Raw genomic sequence first — 20,734 nt, forward strand, 5'->3', positions numbered from 1 at the left:
GGAATGGCAAGCACAGCCTACTTCTGGAACTGGAACCCTCTCTATGGCTCCCTTAGCCAAGAGAGCCATGACTTCCTCATGGAGCAAAAGTAAACGATCCTCTGTCAGCCGGTCATAGAATGGAGGCATGGAGGGAAAGGTGGTCTCGAAGGGAAAGGAGTAGCCCTTCGGATGATCTGGAGGGCTCACCCGTTTGATGTAATGTTTTGGCTGTGGTGGAGGTGATGGCTGATCCTGCCACTAAATGGACGCTGATGGTCTCGAAGAACAAGACTAAAAGGGCGTGGAGGCTGAAGCTGCTGGGGGGGGGGGGGGGGGGGGGCGGGGGGGGGGGGAGGGGTTTGTTTGACTGGCCTCTGACTACTCGACCCATGGGGTCAGTACGAACCCTGGCCTAGTCCGAGCAGGGGTTGTGGAGCTTGCGTGACTTCGTGGCTGTGATAGGGCTGGCACTGTCTAAAGCATCTTCCGTAGCCAAGAAATGAGAGAAAGGCACTAGGGATCACAGGGAAGCTGAGAGGCCCAAGGACTTGGCTGCAGCCTGTGAGTCCTTAAAGCGCTCCAGAGCAGAGTCTGCTTTGTCTTTGAAGAAATAGGTGCAATCAAAGGGCATGTCCATGAGTGAAGCCTGGACGTCCCCTGAAAAGAAAAATATTCTCAGCTAGGTATGGTGTCTACAGCCACTACCGAAGAAATTGTGCCTCCTGAGTCATCGTGTCTAAACCACATCTAATCGAGAGATTTGCTGTGTCTTTCCAGTCTGATACTGCTTAGGAGACGATAGCCCGGGCCTCCTACGGGACCTGTTGCAGCACTTGTGCTACCATTTCCACAGAGAGTGAGAATAACGGACCGATAAGCATGCAGAATTCATGGACCACAATCCAAGGCTGTCAGAAGAAAAAAAAAATCTTGCCCCAACTGTCCTGTCTCTTGGATACTGTCTGGGAGAGCGGCAGGGAAAGTGCCATGGGAAGTAGAGGCTTGAACTGCCAAGCTCTTCGAGGTTGGGTTGGTAGTGAGGATGTTTGGGTCACCCGGGGCAGGGCGGGGGCGGCGGTCAATCGTCCTGTTTCCAGGAGCCCCTGTTTTGGGCTTGGACCATGTTACCAGTAGGACGTCTGTGAGGACTACATTAAATCGGAGCAATGATTCTGAGAAGAAAGCTCCTGGCTGTAGCACCTCTAGCAAGATGTTAGTCTTGACCGCCACTGAGGGTATCTGAAGGTTAAAGACCTCAGACGCCCTCCACACCACCATTGCATAAGATGCTCCTTCCTCAGTAGTCACGGGAGGAGGGAAAGCATGCTTGTTTCTGGAGAAGTATCCAGTGTGCTGGCATCACCCACTTCCTCATTCTAGTCCATCTCCAGGTCGTATTGCTGGTATTCTAAAGGGTCCAGTGACCCCTCCCATTCTGCTCCCAAACCTAGCCTCTCTGAATAAGGCTCAAGGTGGCCTAGGACTTGCGGGTCCTGTCGGCGCTGGTCGACGTAGCTCCGGTACTGTGTCATCTTGGATCAGAATAGGGCTGGCGCTGCCGGTGAGTCGACGCGGCTCTAGCTCTGCGACACCTTGGAATAGAATAAGGCTGGCGCAGCGGGTAGGTGCTGGCAGTACTGGGAGCATCGGCATCAGGACAAGCGTCGGGGTACGTAGCATTGGCACAGCTGGCACTGGTCCGTATCCATGTGGGGGCATCGGCGTCGGAGCTGCCAGTGTGGAACCGGATGGGTCCCCCTCTGACCCTGCAAGGTCCAAAGCAGTGCTCGAGGGGTCAAGGGAGGGGGAAATCTATGTATAATCTGTCATCATAATGTGGGGGCAAGTCATTCCCATCATCACCATTGTCTTCTCTGAGTGGTGGTAAACTCTGTTAGGAATCGAAAACAAAAACAAGACAGAGCCTCTGAGGATGGCTCTGTGGTAATGGGAGTATATTGTCTGCATAAGGCAGTATCATAACCAGTTGCGCTGGAGTAAAGTCAGAACATAATCTTGGTCAGAGTTAAGTCGGATTTTGCTCGGACACTCGAGTCAGCAACGGATCCTTCTCTGGTGACATCACGACTGGCGCTGAATAAAGAGGGACTGCTGCAGGTCTTGGAGTCAGAATGGAAGTCAGCACCGGAGTTGATGCGGAACCCGAGATGAGTGCCAGAGGCTCATAAGGTGCAGAGGGCAGATGCGCCAGCGGTAACTCAAATGGCGGCCCCTTCGGATTCTTGGGACCCAAAAGCAAGCCATAACAAACCAGAGGAGTGCCAAAAATACTTAGCATGGCCTCCTTAAAGGCCTCACCTGCTTAGGCGTAGCTGATGGCCCAGGGAACTCAGGGTGAAACTGTGGAATAGGCACCTCATCAAGAATGTATGGCACCTTGACACCCTTGCCCCTTCTGTTTGGATAGAGTGGTGGCATAGGGTTGAGTCCTGCTTAGTCTTCATGTTATTATTTAGATGTTTTTAACCTGTGAATCACCAGGAATTCTGCCGCCCTTGACTTATGGATAGTTGTGCTTGCTCTTGATTGCTTTTTTGGTTTGCTCCTGCAAATCGCTCTGATATCTCCGGGTCTAGCCAGCGCTATATAGCCAGCGCTATATAAAACCTGACAAATAAATAAATAAAATCTGTTTGCTCTTGAATATTGGATGACTTGGAGCAGCAGCAGCAGAACTTCTGCAAGCTCCATGAATTCTTTCTAAGTTAAGTAACCTACAGTTTCCGTTCACGACCCTGGATCGTTTTCAGGTGCATAAGGTCACACACTTCGAACGACTTGGATTTGTGCCCCAAGCCACACCTCGTATGGGTCTGTTGAACAAGTTACTTACCTTCGATAACACTTTTTCTGGTAGATACAGTATCTGCCTGTGGATTCCTCACCTTGTGAATATCCCCCTGCGTCAGCAACGTTCAGGAAATTCTTTTGTAGCACACCGGCATGGCCGACGTCTTAGGAGCTCGGCATCGCGCGCAACTCCGACTGACGTCACTGACCCCTTATTAGGCCTACGTCGGCGTGATGACATCAGTTCCGCCCTTTTTTCCGTGCTTCGAGGCACCCGGACGGACCAATGACAGTAGATATACACATATACAATGTACATAGTACATACAATTCAAAAATACACACACACAGTGCGTAGCCAAGGTATGAAAAACTCAATATATATATATATATATAAATAAACATAAAATACATAAATACAGGTATAGAAGAGTGGACAAACGGGGAGGCGGGTGGGGATGTGAGGAATCCACAGGCAGATACTGTATCTACCAGAAAAAGCGTTACCGAAGGTAAGTGACTTGTTCTTCTGATAGATACATCGGCCAGTGGATTCCTCACCTTGTGAATAGAGTCCCACAGCAGTCCCCACTCCCGGAGGAGGGTGTCCACTCTCTTATACCAGAAAATCTTGCAGGACAGAGCGCGCAAAATGGCCATCCCTCTTCACCTCGCTATCCAAGCAGTAATGCTTTGCAAAAGTGTGGAGGGAGGCCCATGTCGCTGCTCTACAAATGTACTCCACAGGAACACCCCTAGACAAAGCAGATGTTGATGACTTTGCTCTAGTAGAATCAGCCCTTATACCCTCTGGGGGTTCCTTACCAGCCAGGGCGTAGCAGATCTTGATGCAAAGTATGATCCATCTTGAGAGTGTGCGCTTGTGCACAGCCTGTCCTTTCTTGCAGCCAGCAAATCCCACAAAGAGCTGGTCATCCACTCGATAGTCTTTCGTTCTATCAAGGTAAAAGCTCACCACCCTCTTAGGGTCCAGACGGTGAAGACGCTCCTCCTCCTTGGAAGGGTGAGGGGGAGGATAGAAGGTAGGAAGGGTAATGGACTCTCCTAAATTTAATGGCGTAACCACCTTGGGCAGAAAAGCAGCCCTGGTCCTAAGAACCATTCGTTCAGCATGAATGATCAAGAATGGGGGCTTCGAACTAAGAGCTTGAAGCTCACTTACCCTCCTTGCCGAGGTAATCGCAACTAGGAAAACCGTCTTAAAAGACAACAACCTCAAGGGACAATTATGCAGAGGTTCGAAAGGAGAACCCATTAGATAAGTAAGTACAAGATTCAAGTCCCATTGAGGCACAATAAAGGGAGTAGGCGGAAAGTTATTTGTAAGCCTCTTCAGGAATCTCAAAACAATAGGAGATTTAAACAAGGACGGCTGATCCGGCAGGCAGAGAAAAGCCGACAACGCCGAAAGATAGCCCTTAACTGTTGCCACAGCAAAACCTTGCTGCGCTAAAGAAAGCGCAAAAAGAAGTATATCTGACAAACAAGCTCTCAAAGGATCAATGGACTTCTATCCGCACCAGACAACAAATTTGGACCATCTAAAAGAATAAATGGATTTAGTGGAGTCACGCCTAGCCGATAAAATGACATCCACCACATCGTGCGGGAGAGAAAAGGAATTCAGGTTGCCCCGTTCAATCTCCAGGCATGAAGGTGTAAGGTCTGGAGGTGGGGGTGTAGAACCTGCCCCTCCATCTGAGAGAGGAGATCTGCCCTGAAAGGGGGACGGAGCGGCGGGCACGAGGAGAGGTGGAGAAGATCTGTGTACCACACCCTTCTTGGCTAATCCGGGGCGATCAATATAACTTATGCCCAGTCTTGGCGAATCTTCCTCAGAACCCGAGGAATCAAGTGTATGGGAGGAAACCCGTAAAGGAGTTGTGAGCCCCAATTCAACTGAAACGCGTCCCCCAAAGCTCCCTGCATCGGATACTGGAGACTGCAGAATGACGGGCAGTGAGCATTCTCGCAAGTGGTAAACAGGTCCACCTGTGGAGTTCCCCACGTCCGAAAGACGTGACGAACTACCTCCGGATGGAGCCTCCACTCGTGGTCGGCTGAGAACTACCAAATGAGACTGTCTGCACGTACGTTCAGAACTCCGGCCAGATGATTTGCCATCAGACAAATCTGATGGTCCTTATCCCAGGACCAGAGACGCAGAGCCTCTCTGCAGAGACACTGTGACCCTACTCCTCCCTGTTAGTTGACATACCACATCCCGGTGGTGTTGTCCGTCAGGACTTGAACCGACCGTCAGCGAAGGGAAGGGAGGAAGGCCTTAAGAGCCAAACGTATTGCCCGAAATTCCAGAAGGTTCATGTGAAGCAACCTTTCCTCTGGAGACCAAAGACCCTTGACCTCCAGATCCCCTAGATGAGCACCCCACCCTAGAGTGAATGCATCCGTTATCACTGTGGCCACAGCTGGAGGCAGATGAAAGGGCTTCCCTTGAGACAGGTTGCCTTCCACTCCCCACCAAGTCAGATCCGCTGCAGTTTCTCTGGAGATCCTCACAGACTCCCTGAGATCTCCGTTGTGTTGATATCACTGCCTGCGGAGGCACCACTGGAGTGCCCTCATGTGCCAGCGTGCATTGTTGACCAACAGAATGCAGGAAGCCATCAGACCGAGCAGGCAAAGGACCTTCAGGACTGGAACGACCACTCCATTGAAAAATAAAGGAATCAACTCGTGTATATCGCGAATCCTTTGAGGAGGAGGGAATGCACGACACACAGTTGTATCCAGTACCGCACCTATGAACAGGTTGCGCTGGGAGGGCACCAGGTAATATTTGGGTACATTTATCGAAAAACCCAACCTGTGTAACAACTGAGTTGTCTCTTGCAGATGATGGAGCACTGTCTCTGGAGACTCTGCTTTGATCAGTCAGTTGTCCAGATAAGGGAATACCGGAATCCCTGACCTTCTGAGATGTGCAGCCACCACAGCCATCACCTTGGTGAAGACTCGAGGCGCAGTAGTAAGACCAAACGGAAGGACCGCAAACTGGTAGTGTTGCGAGCCCACCGTAAAACGGAGATACTTCCTGTGCGACTTCAGGATTTGGATGTGAAAATACGCATCCTGCAAGTCGATTGACACCATCCAGTCCTCTTCCAGCAGCGCCTGAAGAACCTGTGCAAGGGTGAGCATCTTGAACTTCTCCTGCTTCAGGTAAAAGTTCAAGATCCTGAGATCCAGGATTGGACGAAGCCTGCCATCCTTCTTGGGGATCAGGAAATACCGGAAGTAGCACCCCTGATCCCTTTCCTGCTCTGGAACCACCTCTATCGCACCCTTTCTGAACAGTACCTGTACCTCTTCCTGAAGGAGCAACAGGTGGTCCTCCGAGCAAAAACCCTGGCAAGGAGGGTAATTGGGAGGCAATTTCAGAAAGGGAAGAGCATACCCATTCTCTACGAGAATGCGAACCCAAAGATCTGATGCAACCGATTCCCAATCCCGTAGAAAATAAGTAAGCCGACCCCCTACAGGACCCACATGGTCCGGAATGGCGGATCTAGGGCTGCTTTGCTGTTGTAGGTGGGGGGTTTGTATTAGAGGAGGAAGTAGAGGGGGAGGAGGCTTGACTTCCACGAGGACGACCCCTTTATCTACCCCTGTAGGACTTGTACAAAGGATTTTGTTGCTGCTGCTGCTGTTGGTTCTGCTTATAGGTACGAAAAGTAGACCTTCCAAAACCCTTGTACTTCTTGGTGAAAGAGCCTCTAGTCTGCAGACCCAAAGATCTTGCTGTCGCTCTGCCATCTTTAAACCTTTCCAAGGCAGCATCCGCTTTCTTTCCGCAAAGGCCTGTGCCATCAAAAGGCAAATCCATCAGAGCAGCCTGGACATCAGCTGAAAACTCGGAAGTCTTTAACCAAGCAGCTCTTCTAGTGGCAATCGAAGGCCCCATGATCCTAGCCACTGAATCCGCCGTGTCCATACCACCTTGTATGACCTGACGAGCTACAGCCTGCGTGTCAGATATCACTTCACTAAAGTTCTTCCTATCCTCCTCAGGAAGCTTAGATGATAGCTGCTTCACTGTGTCCATCAAAGCATGAACATATCTGCCTAGCAGACAAGTAGCATTAGTGGATTTAAGGGCCATAATACTTGACGAAAACACCTTTTTCGCATTTTGATCTTGCTTTTTAGAGTCTTTATCTCCCTGAACCTGGGGAAAAGCACCAGCCGATTTCTTTGAGCAAGCAGCTTGGACCACCAAACTCTCTGGCAGAGGATGAATAGACAAGTATTCAGGATCTCCAGGTGCCACCCTATAGCGTCTTGCAACTGATTTTGACACCGCAGTAAGAGGCCTCTTCCAGACTTCCAATATAGGTTCAGTTAGAGCCTCAGTAAATGGTAGAGTTGGCTCAACCACAGAGGACGGAGAATGGAGAACCTCCGTAAGGATGTTAGACTTGAACTCCACAGATGGTAAAGTCAAATTTAAGAGTTCGGCAGCTTTCTTAATTACCAAATGGTAAGGAGCCACATCCTTTGAAGGTGAATCAGATACAGCGGGTAACTCCCATTCGGAAGAAAGTTCCAAACCACTTGCATCCTGCAACTCTTCAAAGTAATCCTCCTAATCCTGAAGTTCGCCTTCTTCAACCTCAGGTTCCTCATAATTTCTCTCCACCATAAGGCGCTGCGCTCTACGCCTCGACCACTCCATCTGAACCTAGGTCGTCGGATCCGAGAACGACTCCGACGAAGTCGGACCGGCGTCGAACGAGGAGCTGGAGCCGCCTTAGAATGAGAAGCTGGAACCGGCGTCGAACCTCGATCTTGATCCCGAGGTCGCTCCGGCGACGCCGTGTACGGAGTCGATGACCTCGGTGGAGCCGAGCTATGCCACGGTGGAATAGGCGCCGGCATAAACTGCAAGAAAGGCGTCGGAGCATAAGCTTGTGGCACGCCCAGATTAAAAGACAATGGACCCATGGGACCAGCCGGTGCACCAGAGGGGTACATTGCCCTCGCATATGCACCATACATGGCGTTTAGAAAAGGCGAAGGGTCTGACCTGGACCAGGAAACTGAGGGTACGAACCCACTGGTTGCTCCTGAGGAGGCTGTACCGGATTAGACTCCTCTTGTTCCTCGGGTTGGTGAACCGGAGTCGCCGAAACCTGAGGAGCATCAACTTCCTCTTCATCGTGCACCGAAGACTGGTACGGCTCAGGAGACGGATTAGATTCTGGATACGGTGTCGGTTCCCGAGACTGTAAAGGCGAGGTCTCAACTTCAGGCTTTGAGATGATGACTTCTTTTTCGAGTCCGACTCCCTGCCGGAATGGTGTCTCAAACTGTGCTTCTTCCTCTTATGTTTCTTCTTCGAGGAACCCGAAGCATGCCCCGAAGCCGACTTCGAAGCCGACTCCGACCGAGACCTTGACCTCGACCTCGTCTTCGACCTCAATCGTCTTGATCTTGACCTCGAACTCCTCTTGGCATCCTTACCCTTAATTTTGGCAAGAAGGAGTTCATCTTCGAACAGGAACGACAACCCTTGACGTCGTGATCTCGAACTGTGCTTCTTCCTCTTATGTTTCTTCTTCGAGGAACCCGAAACATGCCCCGAAGCCGACTACGAAGCCGACGTCAACCGACACCTTGACCTCCACCGTGTCCTCGTCTTCGACCTCAATCGTCTTGATCTTGACCTCGAAGTCCTCTTGGCATCCTAACCCTTAATTTTGGCAAGAAGGAGTTCATCTTCGAACAGGAACGACAACCCTTGATGTCGTGATCCCAGCCCAGACACCACAAACAGTCACCATGTGGATCAGTAATGGACATCGTCCTGGCACACGAGTCGCATGGCTTAAATCCCGTCTTCTTCGATGACATCTTCAACAGAAGACAGCACTCCAACAGATACAGAACAAAAGTTCAAATATAGTAACAAAGTTACTATCCACACAATAGAAGATCCCAAGAAACCGTTAGCGTCGACGACGCGGAAAAAAGGGAACTGATGTCATCACGCCGACATAGGCCTAATAAGGGGTCGGTGACGTCAGTCGGAGTCGCGTGCGATGCCATGCTCCTATGACGTTGTCTACGCCGACGTGCTACAAAAGAATTTTCCAAACGTTGCTGACGCAGGGGGATATTCACAAGGTGAGGAATCCACTGGCAGATGTAGCTTTCAGAAATCAACATCTGTCTTTGACAGTCGCAGCATGGTTTAAACCCTGTAGCTTCAGGTGGGGGTATTGTTCCCTTGCACAATGGATTTCAATTTTAAAAAGCCATCAATAAAGCCGAAAAAGGGTGTGGAGCTTCAAATCTGCTTACCAAGGCGTGAAAAGAAAGATACTGATGTCGGCGTGCAGGGGTGGCACTTATATATGGCTCTGCTCCATCATCTTTGGAGTGGAACAAAGCGAACAAGGAGTCTCACTGTGCCTCTTACTGATGCCCAGGAGCACTGCTATGGAAACCTGCCACATCCAGGTGGGAGCCTGAGTGATGTTCTAGAGGTGAGGAATCTGGGGTTAAAAGTGTTCATCAGAAACATTTTGTGTGTACTGTTAGCTGTTTTATGGTGGGGTGCTTGAGTGTGGTGTGTAAGGGCTCTGTGTGTAGTAACTTTACTCCCAGAACTTCTCCTTCCAGGGCAGGGTTGCCCAAGTGAATAAACTTGTGACCTGAAGGTTGCTCTTTGTTACCAACTTAAGAGTTTGGACATAGGCATGTCTGGGATACATTAAAGGTCAGGTATGTGCATGAAACCTGTTAAAGGTCAGAGAATGAGCCATCCTACGTCAAGGTTTGATTCCACACAGAAGAGTCTGTAGCAAACTGTCTATAGACAACATACAAAGAGCCTTGGTTAATACATAAATAATCTTTATTTACTTAAAGGAAAACACACTACCACAATCCTTCAATCGGGTACAATACTTAGACCTCCCAATACACAAAGTTTGTGTTCCCTGAAATACGGTGAGAGGTCTCATCCTAACAGAGTACATGGATTGAGGAACATACAAAGGCCATGGTGTGGGTCTGGCCAGAGCTAGGCGCATAACCGAGAAGGTAATGGTTAAGCAAAGCTCTGTAGACTGTGCAGTACTGCAACTCCTGATCATGATTAGGAAAAGTGGTGTGGGGGCATATTAAATTGTCACTCTTGGGTACATGCCTTAAAATATGCCTCTTCTCGAAATCCCAACCCTCGAAAAGTCTGTCCTTGCACTGTCTCTGCACAATCATGTCTGCCCCAGCTTTGGATACGACTCCTCCCTATACTGACCTGCTCCTTTCTCACGTGAGTTTCTTTGTACTGTATATTACTCAGATATCTACTCCTATGGCCTTACACTGTGTGTGCACAGACCCACCAGCGCCCATGCACTTCTTTAACCCGTTCCTCACCATCAGAGGGAAAAAGGAAGAGGAGGTTGGAAGATAGAGAGGGCAATGGAGAGAAAGATACACGGAAAGGGGGAGACACATTCAAAAGTAGAAAGGGGAAGTTAGATAGAGGAAGGGAGGGAGAGCAAGAGAGAGGGAGAGAGGCAAGTTCAAATAGGAGAGCTGTACCGAATAAATTAGCACACAGTGCTGATTGCACAGGATCTTGAGCTGTGCTGGATGAGCCTGATGGCCTTCGCTGGTCCTGATGTGCAAGTCTGGATGAGTTCTATGACTAGTAATGTTTCAAAGTAGTAATAGGGCCACACAGAGTCTTGCTAGAAGGCACTTAGGAATGGCTTGACATCACTCTAAAAGAGTCAGGTTCCAGCGCAAGAACATTCCTGGTTCTCACGAGTCATACAGAGCAGCAGTTGGTCATCCCTGCAGCGTCTGGCTCTCTCCACCTCAAACAGGAACACGGTTCTCCTTACCCCACTTCTTCAGAATACGCACAATGTACTCAACTTGGGTGCTGCCTGTGCTTCTCAGAAGATGCAGCACTTCCCGTAAGGTTTCCCTGTCGAGAGTCAAGAAGGGAAAAAAATGTCAGTCTTCACAGACATCAGAGGGCACAATCCCTTTAGCCATGACATGCTCTTTACACTGATGTTGCAGAATAAGCGGCTGAAACAGACTAGAAGGCATAAGGCGGTACAGACAGACAAAGGAAGACATTAATAGGGCACCAGTGACAAGTGGATACATCAAACTGAACAAGTGGGGCAGATAAGAGAGGACCAGAGAATAAGAGAAAGGTTAGAACAATATGATGGATTGGGGCAACTGGTTACCTCCCTCTAACATTTCATTCTCAGCCATAGGCGGGGTGAATTATAACTAAATAGAACACCCATCTGCAGAACCAAGAAAACAGAAAGGGATCCTGCCAACAGGTTACATCTTGAGCAACCTACAGGATACACCTTGAGCAGAGTTCCAGCAGGACTTTTGTCAAAATGCAGAAAAGGCGCTTGACTGGATTTTTAACCTCACCTTCTAATGTGAATGGCAAAGCCAGGCAGTAACCTGTGAAAGACTTTAGTGACCTCTAACCACTTCACACATTTCTACAAAGGAATGCTGCCCAGTGCTAATGCCGAAGCGTCTGATCTCTTTACTGAATGAGCTTTTGTAATATCCAGGATGGGAAATTTGTCAGCTGACACCAGATTCTAATGTACAAGATTATTCTTATCTGCTTTGGGACAGATGCATGGGTGGTACCAACAAACTGTTTTGTGTTCCTGAAAGCCTGGGTTTTATGTCTGTAGAAATCAAGGGCACACTTTAACAGAATGGCTAGAACTGCAAGTAGTTTAAGGAACAAAAACAGGCAAAGAATGTAGGTATCTATGGTGTAAAATCTAAACAGTTTCATTAAAAAAGAGCACATATGTTTAAAAAACCACCTCTGTAGAAAAACATTCAATTGCACAAGTCCGCAGAGCTAGATTTTACTAACTTAGCCAGGAAAATGTAAAGCCACTAATAAAAATGACCAGCCGGTTATAAAAGTACAGATCTCACACATTCCAAATAGCAAAGCTTGTGGGCAAACATCTTGAGTATGAAAACACAGGGTTGAGTACCTACAAGTGCCCAACTCAGACTCTTGCTTAATTTTTATTTTGACTTTCTTCACTTAAATGAGAACCGATTAGCGTGAACTTGGAAGGTGGCATTTCCCAGAATACGTGATGGCAGTCAACAGGGCAGAAAATTACTTTTTATGTATTCATAGTACTCACTTTGGTTCTCGGCCAGCAAGGATCATTTGGAAGATGCCAACACAGGCACCTCTCTTGCCCTCCCAATAATCAGGGCTGGGGTCTAACCTCTCCAATACGTCGAAAGCTTTGGCTGAGTAATAGAACTGTCCCATCTGCACAAACAAGACAGCATATTAGATAGTAAGACAAAGTTTATATAACATATTGACCGTCACTGCTTGAAAATAAAATTAGATTCACATTGTTTAGTATATGCATTGCATGATGGCAGCTTGGAATATTGTGCCAAGAAGAAACCCACTGCCCAACACAAAATAGCTGCTGATTAGTAAACACCCAGTGCCTGTTTCCACATAGAACACCACCACTTCAAAAGTCGTTCTTGCTCACAAATGACCACAGACTTTCGAAAGGAAAAGGGAGACACACCAATTTCCATGTTTTAAAACAATCACTTATTTTTCAAATGCCTTCTTTTTCTCGGCCCAAAATGAACAAATGTGCCTGAAAGGATTTTAGAAGCTTGATGAGGATTTGAAATGCTGAAAGGGGCTTGTTAGCGTGAAGTAATTACTGACCTTAGTTACTAGGGCCCCAGAGCTGTAAATGGTTACTGGACTCTAGATGTAGCACTCTTTGGATTACAACTGGTGTCCTGGGGGGCCCCAGTACTATTGGATCCAAGCACAAAAACCAAGTAGATAAACAGTCGAAGTCTTCTTCAAGGAAGCTATGTGGGTTAGCGCTTTCCTAGCAAGAGGCATGGCCCCAAACACTATTACAGAGCGCAAGAGCAAAATGCTATACAGGTCTGTAATGTTAGTCTCTATGGACAGTATACTTGAATGAATATTGTTCATGAACACTGAGCCTCTAGTCACAGGACACAATCTGAGGTCCTCAGGGAAAGGACAGGGAAAAACAAGGACAGCAAAATCACAGTCATGTAAAAATACCCTTCAAAGGCATAACTGTGAGTGGCCTCAAGATCCAGACTGAGATCCTCAGTGAATGGAATGGGACAGGAGCAGCAAAATCATGGTCTAGTAAAAAAACTCTTGGAAGGGGTAACTGTTTACCTTTATACACTTCAAAGTCAAGTGCATATTTCTGTTTGCACAGCAGGGATAATGGGTGCTGGTAAAGGAATTTATAAAGTTTCAGTGCATCTGCCGCTGAAACTCTCTGAAGCCAAATGACTACCTGTGAAACACCTCCAAAAAGTACAAAGTGCCCACATCAGTCTTTGGCAAGCACACAAACACTCCTCATGATTACAAGGACAGCTTCTAGTGTTTGGACAGAGTCCACTAGAATTTAGAAATCACTGTTTATTTCTTGAAGAAACACAGTTTCTTGTGCCCAAACATTAGACGCTCTGCACTATACCACTAGATGTTTGAAAGCCCTATATTTTGCAAAACATCAGTCACAGCTAGAATTTTTACAGTGTCAGCAGTGCCCAGTGGTTCTGAGGCATGGCCACCAGCCACTGATGTCCCAAAGAGAAGATATAAACAAAGAATGGGGTTTCAAATTTGAATAGCTATGGAACCACACCATTCTCAGCCTAATTCTTTGACTTCCCAGGCCAGAGACTGAAGAGGAGATAATCTTTAAAGCCTTCTCGATGAAACTAGAAGGCACACAAATACTTTCCTGTAGCGTGGGAAAGGTCAGGGACAAAGGAGACTCATGCTCAATAGCAGCATAAGGCAATGGCTCTTCCCTATGGCCCCAGCCAATGCAGATTATGGTGATTTGATGACATCGTGCAGCAGTCTCATGACGATTCCCATAAGCCTTCTCTGTGCAGCTTGCCTCTAGATCTCAAAGGCAGGCAAGTACTTGTCTTAAAATATGCATCCCAGGGTCTTCTTCCACAAGCCGGCAGTCTTTTCAGCACTGAACGGGCAGCAGTGCTTTCTCAAGACTTGGGTCCAAGCTTACCTCCAGCTTGAAAGGAAGGTAGTCAATAGCATAGGAATAGGGTCCGTCTCTTCTACACTCGCACGCAGCTCCTCTTTGGAATTTGAGAAAATTCTGCAAGACTCTGCTTGTTGAAATGGCTACCAGTACTGAAGGGCAGAGCTTGACAAATATATATATATTTTTTAAATGTGTTTATTGAGTGTTCAATAGAGATGATCGAATACACTGGAATACAAAAGCGAGGCAAAACAAGTCCTGCAAAAAATGAACCCCTTGCACCCGACCCCCCCGGCACAACAGGCAGCATTACATTGTTCATGCATTGAATCATGGCATTACTAGCACATAAAGGCGGTATATAAAAAATAATTGAGTCATAGTTCGGGCGAGCAGTGTCTCAGTAGATGGTAGCATATAAATACAAGGGTCATTACAGGTCAGGATGACTCAATAGATATACAGTAAGTGGGGCCCATAAAAGTCTTTGGGTTGCGAGGCCTCAGGCAGCTCCTCCGCATAAGTCTCCAGTTGGTCTCTACAATACACCAAGTCACGAATCCATTTTTTGACTGTGGGAGTGGCTTTGGACCCCCAGCACTGCACCACCGCCCTTTTAGCCAGCAGAGTCGAGACAGCCTCAATATGGCCATTGCAAGGCTTTAGGCTCTCCACACTGCCCAGGAGGCATATCTACGGGACACAACGCACAGGTTCCAGAACAACATCCATCAGCACATTCGCCACCTTTGACCAAAATGCAAATATCCCTGCACACATCCACGCCAGATGATTGAAGTCAGGATCAGCCTGCCAACACCTCACGCAGCAGGCAGTATCACGCAAGCCAAAGTTACACAATTGCAATGGGGTATAATATAACTGGTGTAAATACTTAAAGTGAATTATGCGTAGATTGCAATTTGCTGTGACGCGATCCGTTAACGCACAGCAGAACTGCCACTGCTGAAGTGTAAGGATGGACCCCAATACATTGTTCCATTTAAGATACAAAGGGTGTTCCCCTGGCTCCCTCTCTCACAGTGAAGCATTATATAGTTTAGTGAGCAGGCCCTTTCGCTCAGCCCCTGCCAGCACCACCTGCAGCGCCAGCAGCGTTCTGGGTTCCGTTGGATAGATTGGGTAAATGGCTCTCACTGCTTGTCGTACTCTCACATAGGTAAACTCAAACATAAAGTCCTGATTCCGGGCCCCCTGTACATCCTGCAAAGAAAGGAACTGACCATCTTTATACAGATCCCCCAGTTGATTGATACCAACCGTCGTTAACACTCGTATTGCAGACTAATCTCGCGCCGCTGAAATATCAGGGTGCGCGGTCAAAGGCAACTTCGGGGTGTATAAGTAATTAGAGCTTGACAAATATCTGTGTTTGAATTTTGAGGTACTCTGCCAATCACAAGCAAGGAGCCTCTTCTGGACTGGTTCACTACTGATCATGTTGCTCCCACCAGCAGTCTCTCTAAGTCAGGTAGGGAGGGCCATGGCCCCTCTCTGAATGAGGGATGCACTTTGGTAACCATGCTCTAACAGCACACCTCTCAGGGCTCATACCATTTAACAGGGAGAACCATCACTGGGCTCGCTTGGTTGTTAAGCTCACTGAGTAAACAAATGTTAGAAACTCCAGTGAAACAATAAATGGCAGGTTAAGACTGCGAACCAGGGCCATACATATGAATCTTTCTGTCAAACAGTACTTTCTTGTTAATCTTCGCACACAATTCAAAATTCTCAAAAAGTTGACACAAATGGAATATTTCTTGCATCAGGGAGGGCTTTTCCTGATAAAAGTATTCATCATAGTTTTCAAACCACACTTAAGAAAAGAAAGTTATCAGTAATAATGGTTCCCCAGCATTGGTATCCTAGATTCAACAGACTGAAATAGTACTTACAATATCCAGAGGTTATATTACATGGTGAGGAACATTCAAACCTCGTATAGTTTAATTTGTCAAACTTTTTAACACTTAGAAAAGAGGATAGCAAGGTTTCGGATCGAACATGCACTTGACCCCAAAGACAGCTGACAGACTTAATGAGAGGGTTTTGAAAAATTTCTTTTTTATTTTACTAATTATTCTTGTAGTAACAATAGAGGCAATTACACATACAAACAAAATTTACTTATCTGTAAACTGTGGTTCTCCAGTATTGGTGTCTTTCATAGATTCACATGCTTGAATGTTCCCCGTTGTCAAAGTGGGAGTCCCACGGTACATAACATAGCAATGTAGAAATAACATAAGTTATATATATATATAAAAGAAAGAAAAAACAGAGTTTTCACAGAGAGAAAAAACTTGTCACTTCAAAACATATCACAGTCATTAGGATTAGTCCAAACTCCAGGCAATCAGGCGCCAGCACCCTCTTAGAATGTTCTCCTCAGAGGAACTGGATGCTTGAATAAGAGTGTGAGCAGTGGCATCAGAATAATACAAGGTACATAATACTCAATGTAATAATAATAATAATAATAATAATACACAGTACGAAAAGACTGAAGCATATATAAAATAAAAGGTACCTTGTATACAGGAGGAGGCAAGCAACAGAGGCTCACCTTATTTAAAAATGTTACGTAGGACTGCCTGCCCCACGGCTGAGTCAGCGTTGTCAGCAGAATCCAGACAGTAATGTCTTGTAATGGTGTGCCTGCTGGACCATGTTGCAGCTCTGCAGATGTGTTGAAGAGGCACACCTGTAAATAGCGCAGTAGAAGAGGAAACCTTCCTGGTAGAATGCGCTCGAGCAGTAGCAGTAAGCGGTTATACAGCCTCTTGATGGCAAAAGGCAATTGCTGAAGAAATCCAGCGTGCAATTGTTTGTTTGGTGACTGGATGTCCCTTTCGCATCCGTCCGTAGGCCACAAAGAGTTGATCAGTCTTACGGATACTAGCCGTCCTTGGAAGGTAAAATTTCAGACATCTTTTGATATCTAAAGAATGAGTGTCCTCTCTGCTGGTGTTTGAGGATTTGGAAAAAATGTTTTTAAAATGACTGGTTCATTGAGGTGGAAGTCTGATGGCACTTTGGGGATAAAGGCCGGATTGGTGCAGAGCAAGACAGGGTCCTTGGTGAATTGAAGAAAAAGCGGTTTAGTAGTAAACGCTTGTATATATCACTGACTCGACGAGAGGAAGTGAGAGCCAATAGTAGTGAAGTCTTCCAAGTAATGAATTTGAGATTGACTTTATGGATTGGTTCAAACGGGGGTTTCATGAGCTGTGTCAACACAATACTTAAACGCCAAGGAGGAGGTGGTCGACTAATTGGTGGAAACATCCGAAAAAGACCGCTGAAGAATTGTTGAATTACTCTAGAGGAGTACAGAGAGTTGGAACCATTCTGACGAAACCTTGAGATTGCTGCCAGAAAAACATTCAGAGTAGAATACGAGAGGCCTGATTTTGCCAGATGCAAAAAGAAAGGCAAGAGTTGCTCCGGCGTGGAATGAACAGGATGTACCTGAGCAGTATTACACCATAGACAGAATCTTTTCCACTTGAGCTTGTATGTTTTCACAGTTGAGGGTGCTCTAGCTTTAGCAAGGACTTCCCTACAATCTAAGGGAATGCTCAAATTTACAAATTCATAGTGTTCAGTTTCCAAGCCGCTAAGCGAAGAGATGCTGGGTTGGGATGACAAACTTGGCCCTGATCCATGGTCAGGAGATTCGGAAGTGGGCGGAGAATGATCGGGTCGCACTGTGTCAGGAGCAGGAATTCCATAAACCAGACTGGTCGAGACCACCTGGGAGCTATTAGAATAATGTGACAGGGTTCCTTCCTCATGTTTCGAAGACCACATGAATCAGTGGAAAAGCGTAGGCATATATTTTTGCCCAGTTCATCAAAAAGGCATTCCTGCACGACTCTAGTTGGGGAAGCCAACTTGCGTAGAATGGGCATTTGCGGTTCAGATGTGTTGCGAACAGATCCAGATTCGGTGGACCCAATATTCGGAAAATGTGGTCCAGAGTGGCTTGATGTAATTCCCATACGTGATTGGTCGAGGTTAACCTGCTCAGGGAATCCGCAAGAACGTTTGATGCACCCGGAACGTGCACTGAGGTGAGGGTGATTTGATGTTGAATCGCCCAATCCCAGATTTGTTGAGCTTGGAGGGATAGCAAGATGGACTGCGTACCCCCTTGTTTGTTTATGTAGTGCATGCACGTTGTGTTGTCCGTCGGACCAACACCAAGGCTCCTTGTATGATGGTGCAAAAAGCTTTCAGAGCCAGAAAAATGGCCAGTAACTCTAGCAGGTTGATGTGCCAGGTCCTTTGATGAATGTCCCACCTTCCTTTTTACTGTCAGACCCTGGAGATGTGCACCCCAACCTTCGAGAGATGCGTCCGTTGTGAGAGTGAAATTTGGAGCGTCCACCAGGAATGGACGACCTGAAGCGACGTTTTCCTCGAGAGTCCACCAGAGTAGAGCTTTTTACATCTGAGAAGTGACTCTGATCATATCGTTGAAGGATCCTTAAACTTGAGCCTATTGCTTGTCCAGTTCCTCCTGGATGGGTCTCATTTTTAGGTGGCAGTGAGGGACTAAGGGGATGCAGGAGGACAACATCCCTAAGAAAGATTTCAACTGTCGAACAGAAACTGACCTTTTCAACCGGAGGGAGACCGCTATGTCGCAAAGTCGTTGACGTCTTTCTTGTGACACAAAGGCTTTTACCAGCTTGGTGTCTAGGATGGCTCCCAAGAACAGTCTGCTTTGAGCGGGAAGAAAATGAGACTTGTCCATGTTGAATGTTAGGCCCAGGAAATGAAAGAGGGAACTGCAAAATAGGGTGTGTTTGGATGCTTGTTCGAACGACCGTGCCTTTAGAAGGCAGTCGTCGAGATAAGGAAACATTTGCACTCCTTGCAGACGAAGACAAGCTGCCACCGGTGCTAGGAACTTGGTAAACACTCGGGGCGCGGAACGAAGACCGAATGGAAGGACTTTGAAGTGTAAATCTTTCCCGGCCATCTGAGAAATTTCCTGTGTCTTGGCAGAATGGGGAGATGGAAATAAGCATCTTGAAGGTCCAAAGTTGTCATATACTTCCTATGGGACAGTAAAGGAAGCACCCCCTGAAGAGACAGCATGCGAAAAGTTTGTTTTTTGATGTATTTGTTCATGGCGCGTAGGTCCAGAATAGGGCGCCATTCTCCTGACTTTTTCTCTATAAGGAAGAATCTCGAATAGAATCCTCTGCCCCTTTGAAGTTTCGGGACCACTTCGATTGCTCCTTTTCTTAATAAAATTGTAAGTTGACTTAAATGTTCCTTCAGATGGGCAGGAGGAGGACCTTTTGGTGGAGAATTGGGAGGGATCTTTACAAACTCCAATGCATGCCCTTTGCGCAAAATACCCAGAACCCATTGATCTGTAGTTATCAGTTACCATCTGGAATAGAGGTGGGAGATTCGACCTCCCACCTTTGAAAAAGCAGGAGGAGTCAGGGATGACGGATGGAAAAAGTCATTGTTTCTTTGATGAATCCTTTCCTCTGTAAGAGGATTTACCTCTGTACTGTCTGTAGGAAATAGAAGGCTGCTGTCTGTATGATTGTTGACTCTGGGAGGAGTAACGTTGTTGCCCTTACCGATATTGATTGGAACTTCCCCGAAAGGGAGACCTGGAGCCACGACCTCTTGCACCTCGAAAGGGCTGCTTTTTAAACTGCAGAGTGCCAAGAGCACGAGCAGTGTCGGTGTCCTTCTTGATTGTCTAAAAGGCATCGTCGATATGTTGGCCGAACAATGATTTACCGTCGTAAGGCATGTCCAATATTTTTGTCTGTACCTCTTGACGGAAAGAAGTGGCCTTCAACCAGCCTTGCCGCCTGAGGACTGCTGCACCCGCCATTAGACCGAAACCAGTAGAAGACCCTTCAACAGCACAATCAATAATTTCTGAGGAAATCCTTTCCCCCTCTTGAGGATTTTTAACGCTTCTGCTTTAGATGCCTCTGGTATCAAATCTACCGGGATGAGATGTCTGACCACATTTGTCGATCGTAGCGGCCAAGGATAGCTAAAGAATTGGCCACTCGAACTGTAGTTGCCGCCATGGTGGAAAACCAATAGCATCAAGGCGTCTACCCTCTCTGTCCGGAGGTGCTGATAATGGAGACAATGGATTCCTGGCCCGAAGTTGTGCTGCTGAGTACTAATGGAATCAGGCTTTGGTTGTGAAATGAGACAAGCAGGTGAATTTGATGGCGCTTTGTATTTCTTATCCAGTCGCGGTAGGACAGCTGAATGGAGTTAGGGTTTTGCATGAGTTTGAGACCTTTTTGCCAAATAAAATCGATGATGGGAATAGAACGAACTTGTTTCTGCGGTTGATTCTTAAAATCATATAATAAACAATCTCTCTCTGGTGACCATAGGATGGTGGAATCTTTTTGCTGCCCCTTCCATGAGTAGATGAAAACCACCTAGGTCAACTGGTGGAGAATCCAGGGGAGTTGGAGTGGGAGACGGTGTCTGGATCTGATAATTGTTCCATTCCGAAAGCAGGGATCTGTCATCCAGCTCACCCTCTTCCCTGTCATCACCATCATCATTATCATCCTCATTATCTACTTCCATGACCTGAGGAGCATCCTGATGTTGAGCTCTGGGCACCGATGTAGAAGGTGTAGCATGTGATTCTCCTGAAGGAGGAGGTTGAATAGGTGCTTGAGGAGCCGTAGAAGCCTGTACTGAGTTAGGAAAATGACGATAATAATCATCCAGCATGAATTGGAGCTTGAAAACCAGAGATAATGGCATCTGTG

At 47.0% G+C, this 20,734-nt stretch overlaps 1 protein-coding gene across 2 annotated transcripts in view; it reads right to left on the reverse strand.

Annotated features, from left to right (window-relative positions):
• Positions 1-9,679: 9,679 nt before the first annotated feature.
• Positions 9,680-20,734, reverse strand: part of IFT56 (intraflagellar transport 56) — a 331,504-nt gene continuing 320,449 nt past the window's right edge. For both annotated transcript variants that reach the window (XM_086958844.1, XM_086958852.1), the window contains exons 17-18: positions 12,012-12,145; positions 9,680-10,780 (exon numbers count right to left, since the gene is read on the reverse strand). In XM_086958844.1, coding sequence (XP_086814970.1) covers positions 10,669-10,780; positions 12,012-12,145 — 246 coding nt within the window. In that variant the 3' untranslated portion in view covers positions 9,680-10,668. The remainder of the gene's footprint in view (positions 10,781-12,011; positions 12,146-20,734) is intronic.

This window comes from Lissotriton vulgaris, chromosome 1_1 (genome assembly GCF_964263255.1).
Source record: "Lissotriton vulgaris chromosome 1_1, aLisVul1.2, whole genome shotgun sequence".
NCBI classification, from domain to species: Eukaryota; Metazoa; Chordata; class Amphibia; order Caudata; family Salamandridae; genus Lissotriton; species Lissotriton vulgaris.